Raw genomic sequence first — 9312 nt, 5'->3', positions numbered from 1 at the left:
AGCCTCTACTGTGCTAGTGATGGTTGTTTAACAGTCTGATGGCCTTGAGATAGAAGCTGTTTTTCAGTATCTCGGTCCCAGCTTTGATGCACCTGTACTGACCTCGCCTTCTGGATGATAGCGGGGTGAACAGGCAGTGACTCGGGTGGTTGATGTCCTTCATGATCTTTTTGGCCTGCCTGTGACATCGGGTGGTGTAGGTGTCCTGGAGGGCGGGTAGTTTGCCCCCGGTAATGCGTTGTGCAGACCGCACCACCCTCTCTGCGGGCATGCAGTTGCCGTACCAGGCTGTGATACAGCCCGACAGGATGCTCTCAATTGTGCATCTGTGAAAGTTTGTGAGGGTTTTAGGTGCCAAGCCAAATTTATTTAGCCTCCTGAGGTTGAAGAGGCTCTGTTGTGCCTTCTTCACCACACTGTCTGTGTGGGTGGTCCATTTCAGTTTGTCAGTGATGTGTATGCCAAGGAACTTGAAGCTTTCCACCTTCTCCACTGCGGTCCCGTCGATGTGGATAGGGGGGTGCACCCTCTGTTGTTTACTGAAGTCCACGATCATCTCCTTTGTTTTGATGACGTTGAGTGAGAGGTTATTTTCCTGGCACCACACTCCCAGAGCCCTCACCTCCTCCCTGTAGGCTGTCTCGTCATTATTGGTAATCAAGCCTACTACTGTTGTGTCGTCTGCAAACTTGATGATTGAGTTGGAGGTGTGCTTGGCCATGCAGTCATGGGTGAACAGGGAGTACAGGAGTGGGCTGAGCACGCACCCTTGTGGGGCCCCAGTGTTGAGGATCAGCGAAGTGGAGGTGTTGTTTCCTACCTTCACCACCTGGGGGTGGCCCGTCAGGAAGTCCAGGACCCAGTTGCACAGGGCGGGGTTCAGACCCAGGGCCTCAAGCTTAATGATGAGCTTGGAGGGTACTATGGTGTTGAATGCTGAGCTATAGTCAATGAACAGCATTCTTACATAGTTATTCCTCTTGTCCAGATGGGATAGGGCAGTGTGCAGAGTGATGGTGATTGCATCGTCTGTGGATCTATTGGGGTGGTAAGCTAATTGAAGTGGGTCTAGGGTGGCAGGTAAGGTAGAGCATTTTTTTTTCTGGTCTCGGTCTTGACTAGGTCTCGGACCCCATGTCCCCCTCCCGGTCTCGGTCTAAACTCGGTCTCGCCCCCACTCCGGTCTTGGTCTTGACTCGGACTCGATTTGCTCTGGTCTTGGTCTTGAATCGGTCTCACTTTAGGTGGTCTCGAACACAACACTGAGATATAGTATATAGTTTAGATAGCTGGCTAGACAAATTTACCAAAAAAATGTTAGACGACATGGGCTAATTGAGTGACTGTCAGTAGCTAGGTTTCCATCCAATTTGCAACATATTTTTATATATTCTAAAATCTGCATGAAACAATATGCACATTTTCCCACCAGAGATGTGCCATCAAACTGACTTTTTGCAGATAAAAGGCTGTGCGTGATGACATAGTGCACATAGTATCCCGTGTAATGACACGTCTCTAGAGTCATAATTGTAGTTGTAAATCAAAATGACTGTAAATGGTTTTCTTACTACTCTCACCTTTTTAGAATATTGACATTTTGATAGTGTCCCAGTATGCCAATCGCCTACTGTCAAACTGGAATACCCTGTTACTGTCAAACTGTGACACTCCTCTAGGCCCTTTTAATGCATTTTTTATTGTGAAATACATGTTTTCTTAACAGAAATCTATTTTCTAAATAGGATCAAATGTTCAATAAAAATTTCCTCAAATCTGCTAGCAGCTAGCTTGCTAGCAAAAGCTAGCATAGCTGCATTTTACTTAGAAAGATATTACCTCACAAACATAAAAAATCCTAGATAGCTATATTCATAACCATACAGGTATATGATGACAAAAAAAGTTTATTTTGCTGTATTTGACTCTGGTGACAAAAAAACTGTCATTTAAATTGTTGAGGGGTGAGGTCTTTCTGGTTTCAATCTACAAAATGTCCACTAAAGAGTAGTTTGAAGCTGGTGTACAAAACCGAAAGTGAAAGACAAAATTTAAGCAGCATAGAAGCATAGAAATAGCACACATCTACCACTTCTTAGACTTGCTTTCAAGTAGAATGATATATCTATAACTCACATTTCTATGTGAATTTGGTCGGGTTGCCCAAGAAGTTACATATTGCCACTTTAATGTTCCACAACTAAAGAATGTTTTAATACATTTCATTTGTATGGATAATGGAAGTTTATCAGAAAAATATTGAAATTACTCATATACTCTCTAATTTATCCTTCTTTACAACAAAGAATTAAGTGTCCCACTTTGCCAATCAAGGTGTCCCAATTTGCCAGTATTGAATGAAAAAATGTGGTCTCAGGACAATTTGTGTTTGAAGAAGAGTCATCCATCCTTTCTTTTTTCTTTTGTATATTGTTGTGGAGGGTTAAAACAATGGGATGATTCTGTATGGTGTCCCAGAAAGCACATTTTCAGAAAGTGTGCCACTTTACCAATACTCACCCTACTCCACAGTACCAGTCAAAAGTTTGGACACACCTACTAATTCCAGGAGTGTGCAAAGCTGTCATCAAGGCAAAGGGTGGCTACTTTGAAGAATCTCAAATATATAATATATTTTGTTTAACACTTTTTTGGTTACTACATGATTCCATGTGTTATTTCATAGTTTTGATGTCTTCACTACTGTTCTACAATGTAGAAAATAATAAAAAATAAAGAAAAAGCTTGAACGAGTAGGTGTGTCCAAACTTTTGACTGGTACTGTACATGGGAACAACCAGTTCAATTTATTGATGTTGCTAGATATGAATGTGACAGAATAATAGAAACAAACTAGATGAATTGTTGTAATGCGCCCTTTTGCGTGCCAGTCTGTTGGTAGCTCTGCCAGCCTATGAAACCAGTATGTCGATGGGAGAATAACTATCATCTGTTTTAATTATTAGCTTTGGTCGAACAAGGTGAAAATGATCTTCTCCATGCTGCAAACCGTTTGGCAGCCTTGCGAAGCACATTTGCATCAAGTACGAAAAAAGCGGCCTAGACATCGGCAAAAACAACATATGGCAAAATGCATGTGCATCTGGTGGACATATGGGTAATTCATCTGCATGAAATCGTTGAATGGAAACGTGGTTAGCGACTGACATAAAAAGAGAAAAACTGCTGATACACAACCAAATTCCGAAAGTACCTATATATATATACAAATATATAATTTTATTGGCTAAGTATCGACCAATCATAGGTCATGGTTCAATTATGCTTTGCACCATGTGACTACCGCTGCCATTTGAGGTTCTCATGGCAGAAGCGGGGAGAAAGGAGGGCTAGCTAGTTGGTGGCTGAAGGTGGAGGAAAAACTATGTCTAACAGACAGCTGTGGGATAAGGAGACATATACTTGGATGGCGGAGGAGGAATGGAAGGAAAAAGAGAGGCAGAGGAGGTCTAAGAGAGAGAGGGAGGAAGATTGTGAGCTTGAGTCGGGAAAAAATGGCGGGAAAAAGGGAGAAGCTTTGGTAAAGAAGAATGGTAGGAAATGTAAGCAAAGTGAGCTGAAGACAGGAGGAGAAATGGAAGTGAATGAGGGTGAAGTATCAGAGGTGGTAGGTGTGGTGAAGTACTCGAAGCCAGAGGCTTGCACAGAGAGTCAGGATAAAGATGAGTCTGTGACAATAGGAGTGAAGTTTTTGGAAAAAGTGGACCCTTGCCTTTTGGCTGATCCATTTGTTGTTTCAAGATGGGTGAAAAAAGCGTTAGGTATAGTGGAATCGGTGAGGGTAACCAGAAGTGGTCTAGTGATAATTGTTTGTGTTTCTGTTGGGCAGAGGGAGAAGGCGCTCAGAGTTAAACAAATGGGGGAAATAATTGTGAATTGTTTCGCTCTCAAGACAAGGGTGCCACTGAAAGGAGTGATTACTGGGGCAGCAGTAAATGTAAAAGTGGACCAACTGAAGGGGAAGATTCCCGGTGTTTGTGATGCTCGTCATTTGGTGCGACGCAAACAGGGTGGCGAGAGTGGGGAAACAGAAGAGTCATTGTCTGTTCTTTTGAGTTTTTAAGTTGAGTCTTTGCCTGACAAAGTGAAGTTAGGATATATAAGTTATCCTGTACGAGCTTATGTGCCGAATACATTACGATGTTACAGGTGTCACACTTATGGGCATGTGGCAGCAGTATGTAGGAGGGAGGTTCCAAGGTGTGAAAAGTGTGCAGAAGGGCATGAAACAAAGGAATGTGTAGCATTGGGGAAAGTAGTGGTACGTGCTAATTGTAGGGGTGGCCATGGGGCAGAGAGGTATTCGGGTGTGCGAGACTTGACATCAGAAGAGTTACGGGAGTGTTAAGTGGTGATGTCCCATCATTTCATGTTGAGGGCATGAGGTAGGAATTAATATATTTAAATAAATTATTTGTGAGTGTAGTGTTAGATGGTAGGGTATTTCTGTATTTTATTTTTCAAGCAAAATATAAGGGAGTTGTACTCCAGTCTAGTAGGTGGCGGTAATGCAACAAATTGGATGCCAACCGCCGTTAAACCTCATTGACGAAGAAGAAGAAGCGGGTAGAAAGGGCTTTAGCTAAGCAGTGGGGGGAAATAATTACGATTCCTGCTTTTTCGGATGAGTTTTGTCACTCGAAGCGATTTTAGTTTTGAATAAGAAGAAAATACACTTTACACAGCCATGCGGCGAAGTAAGGCGGAAGTGGACCGCTATATTTCTTCAGTACAGAGTTCCTCTCCTTCGCTCAAAGAGGTGAGTCAGCCCCAACCGGCTCTTCAGCCTGCGTATACTAGCTAGCTAGGCTAAGCTAACTGCCATCTTGGCCTGGCAAATAGCTACACCGAGCTGGTAGCTATTACATCTAACAGTACATTAAGCATTGAACGTAGCTATCCACATACTATTAATAGGCTACCTTGTAAACAACAACAAGTAGCTAACGGATAATTTTGCTAGCTACCGTACCTAACTAAGTTAGGAACTGGGACACCTCAAGTTCATCCCTCGCAAGGAACACTTCCTCGTGGAAAACGCGGGCAGCAGGGCGGGCTAACTTTTGAAACCTGCCCATCAGCTTGCATTATGCCGGCTAGCTAGTTATCACACAGGCTATGGCTGTGTCACTCTACCTAAGATCCGTTGAAAAACAGCCATCATTACCTATCTGACATTTGTACATACCTAACCATTTATACTTGAATGGATCCAGCTAATTAGTTAGCTAACTAGCTACCGTTTTAGCTAACTTTAGTAATGTTGGCTAGTTTTTATTTTTATTTAACCAGGTAAGCCAGTTGAGAATAAGTTCTCATTTACAACTGCGACCTGGCCAAGATAAAGCAAAGCCGTGTGATTAAAAACAACAACACAGAGTTACATATGGGGTAAACAAAACATAAAGTCAAAAATACAACAGAAAATATATACTGTATACAGTGTGTGCGAATGTAGTAAGTTATGGAGGTAAGGCAATAAATAGGCCATTACATTTACATTTAAGTCATTTAGCAGACGCTCTTATCCAGAGCGACTTACATAGTGCAAAATAGTTACAATTTCGTATTAACACTGGAATGATAGATGTGCAAAAGATGACGTGCAAATAGAGATACTGGGGTGCAAATTAGCAAAATAAATAACAATATGGGGATGAGGTAGTTGGGTGGGCTAATTTCAGAATGTCTGTGTACAGGTACAGTGATCGGTAAGCTGCTCTGACAACTGACGCTTAAAGTTAGTGAGGGAGATAAGTCTCCAGCTTCATAGATTTTTGCAGTTCGTTCCAGTCATTGGCAGCAGAGAACTGGAAGGAATGGCGGCCAAAGGAGGTGTTGGCTTTGGGGATGACCAGTGAGATATACCTGCTGGAACGCAGACTACGGGTGGGTGTTGCTATGGTGACCAATGAGCTAAGATAATGCGGGGATTTGCCTAGCAGTGATTTATAGATGACCTGGAGCCAGTGGGTTTGGCGACGAATATGTAGTGAGGGCCAGCCAACAAGAGCGTACAGGTCACAATGACAATGGTGGGTAGTATATGGGGCTTTGGTGACAAAACGGATGGCACTGTGATAGACTACATCCAATTTACTGAGTAGAGTGTTTGAGGCTTTTGTAAATGACATCGCTGAAGTCAAGGATCGGTAGGATAGTCAGTTTTACGAGGGCATGTTTGGCAGCATGAGTGAAGGAGGCTTTGTTGCGAAATAGGAAGCCTTTCTAGATTTCACTTTTGATTGGAGATGCTTAATGTGAGTCTGGAAGGAGAGTTTACAGTCTAACCAGACACCTAGGTATTTGTAGTTGTCCACATACTCTAGGTCAGACCCGCCGAGAGTGGTGATTCTAGTCGGATGGGCGGGTGCAAGCAGCATTTGGTTGAAGAGCATGCATTTAGTTTTACTAGTGTTTAAGAGCAGTTGGAGGCTACGGAAGGAGTGTTGTATGGCGTTTAGCTCGTTTGGAGGTTTGTTAACCCAGTGTCCAATGAAGGGCCAGATGTATACAAAATGGTGTCGTCCGCATAGAGGTGGATCCGAGCTTCACCAGCAGCAAGAGCGACATAGTTAGCGATCTAGTTGTTATAACTAAGAGTGTAACCTTATTTTAAATTAGGCCTATATGTTCTTTCCACAGAAACCAATTAAAGGATTTTTATTTGCTAAATTATACTTCGAGGCTAAGGAGTATGAACTTGCTAAAAGGTAAGCCCTGAACACAACCTACACAGACGACGTTGACATATTGAAGTGGGTAACGATGCAGTTTTTGTGTGTATTGTGGCTCTATTCTGAATGCCTGGTCCCCTCTGTTAGACATGTATCAGCATATCTGAAGGTGGCGGAAAGAGATCCCAAAGCACACAAGTTCCTGGGCCAACTTTATGAGAGGGAAGGAGATATCAACAAGGCCGTAGGATGTTACAAGGTAAGCTGAGATCCTTCTCAGTTGCCAACTTACATACTACTGCTATAGTATCCGATTACCTTGTCCATTAGGCTTCATCAGTCATACAGTTTGATATGATTGATTTGTTTTTGAAGAAACAACTATGCCAGTTATGTATGCAATTAGTGCTGGGGAATATATCGAATTAATGTTTTAGCTTGGTATTCCAAATGCCTGTTTTGCAAAAATCAAGTCTTTTTTCTTCTCGTTTTTATGAGCGATTATGTCCGCTTGTTCTCATGTCTTTTTGGTCTTGTCTCCTTCGCTTCTTCTGTGCTGTGTGCACTTTCCCATTTACACCAGTGATCTGTATATAATGACAAGATGCTCATGTCTCCTCTCTAACAATGGGAGTCGTTGTCACAAAGGAGGGAAGGCAGCTGAGGTCCAAAATAAGCCCATAGAAAACGCATTGGGCTTATTTTGGACAGATTTTGGCGAGAGTGAAACCTCTCACTTCACCTCTTCCTCTCTGTTTACACACACACACCAAGCCCCTCCCCCTGCCACTCAACAGCAAAGATGAGTGGCAACACTTATTCTCTGACAAGCGGTTTTAACTCGATATTTGCGGTTTGGTCCAACAGAATTGGTCATATGGACACCTAAACACATCGAGACATTATTTTATGGTATTAGAGGAGTAGTTAACCTTTCTAACACCCTTTTTATGTCTCAACTCCTCAAATTGCATGCAGAGTAGACGCTACTGAAACGGGAGTATCAATGAAGATTGATTCTGGAAAATGTATGCTTTTTGTCGCGAACGGCATTGCAGTACCGCTAGCAGCATTTTAGCCAAAGACTGTTATACTAGCTGTCTAGTCTGTGTTTTATAAATGTGCAATAAGCATAAAACACAATTATATAAGGAATTGGCAACTCATTCTGATAGTTTTAGTCCATACCGCCCAGCCCTATATGCAATGGGATCAGGTCTTTTAATTGTGTGTCCAGCGGTCTGTGGACCTGAACCCAGCCCAGAGGGACCTGGTTTTGAAGGTGGCTGAGCTGCTGGTCAGTAAGACCGAGAGAGACAGCAGAGCAGAGTTCTGGGTGGAGAAAGCTGCCAAGCTGCTGCCTGGACACCCTGCTGTCTTCAACCTCAAGGTAAGAGCTCTAGCGCAGTATTGATTTCCTGTATTAAAAGCATTTTTAGGCTGTTTAAAATGGTGTGCCTAACCTAAAATAGTGGGTCAAGGCTAAAGACTGACTGCATTGTGACTGGATGATTGTTTACAAACTGTGGCAAAGGTTTGACCCAAGGTCATTACCCGCACCACTCACCCCCTCGCCAGGAGTGCCGGTTGAGCTGGCATCTGTTTAATGCATATGCCCTCCTCACTCTCTCTCAGGAACAGTTGTTTCGGAGCAGACGGGCACGGGGGCTAGAAACAGCTGTTTAAAAATCCTTGCTCTACTTAACTAACTCTCCATCTACCCCCTATAGGAGCGTCTACTGAATCGACAGGGCCAGCAGGGATGGAACCAGTTGTTTGACCTACTGCAGGCAGAGCTGGCTGTGAGGCCTGGCGATGCCCATATCAACGTCAAGCTGGTTCAGCTGTTCTCTTCCGATGGCAGGCTGGAGGAGGCTGTCAAACACTGTCTGGCCACAGAGAAGAGAGGCCTGCTTAGATCCAGCTTGGACTGGTACTCTACTGTAGTACACACTCTACAGGTCAGCAGGATGCTCACACCATACAATATATTCTTATGGAATTACATGTACGATGGTAAAGTGCTGAATTGTGTGTGTTTCTCAGGAGTTCATAGCCCAGCCCAGTGTTTCGTCCAATGAGAAGATGAGTCAACGTCTGCAGAGAGAGCTACTTTTGGCCCTCTGCAGCCTGCTGAGACTGACTCTGTCGGGGAAAGGACTGCAGCCTAGCATCCAGGCCCTCTGGAGGTGTGTTTGTCAGAACCAGGCTAGGCAGGGACACGTGAATGCTGAACTAGTCTACCAACAGAGCTCCTTCATTAGAGCACCACTCTGTAGAGTCCTATTAGATTGTAGCACTGTGTGTGTGTGTGTGAGTATTTAACCCCATCTCTCTGTGTGTAGTTTTGACTGTGCGATGCAGGGCCTGAAGAAGGCAGCGGGCAGTGTAACGGATGATCTGTCTGAGGTCTATGTGGAGATGAGGGGACATCTGTACCTGCATGCTGGCACTCTGCTGCTGAAGATGGCTCAGGAGAAAGAACAGCAGTGGAGGGATGTCATTGATCTGGCTGCTCTCTGCTATCTACTGGCCTACCAGGTAACACACACAAGCTAGAAACTTTGTATGTAGCAAATAACAGTCCCCGTTGTATCCAACTTCTTTTAATTCT

At 43.6% G+C, this 9312-nt stretch overlaps 1 protein-coding gene across 1 annotated transcript in view; it reads left to right on the top strand.

Moving 5' to 3' along the window:
• Window positions 1-4574: 4574 nt before the first annotated feature.
• The window catches only part of LOC311129126 (E3 SUMO-protein ligase RanBP2-like), a 46883-nt gene continuing 42145 nt past the window's right edge, over window positions 4575-9312 (top strand). The window contains exons 1-7 of the mRNA XM_084161415.1: window positions 4575-4780; window positions 6667-6734; window positions 6846-6957; window positions 7936-8088; window positions 8429-8659; window positions 8745-8887; window positions 9044-9239. Of these exons, the coding sequence (XP_084017541.1) occupies window positions 4709-4780; window positions 6667-6734; window positions 6846-6957; window positions 7936-8088; window positions 8429-8659; window positions 8745-8887; window positions 9044-9239 (975 nt within the window). The 5' untranslated portion in view covers window positions 4575-4708. The remainder of the gene's footprint in view (window positions 4781-6666; window positions 6735-6845; window positions 6958-7935; window positions 8089-8428; window positions 8660-8744; window positions 8888-9043; window positions 9240-9312) is intronic.

Source organism: Coregonus lavaretus (assembly GCF_964263955.1).
Source record: "Coregonus lavaretus genome assembly, chromosome: 5".
In the NCBI taxonomy this organism is placed as follows: Eukaryota; Metazoa; Chordata; class Actinopteri; order Salmoniformes; family Salmonidae; genus Coregonus; species Coregonus lavaretus.
The sequence above is the reverse complement of the archived record's forward strand: the minus strand, read 5'-3'. Positions and strand labels throughout refer to the sequence as shown.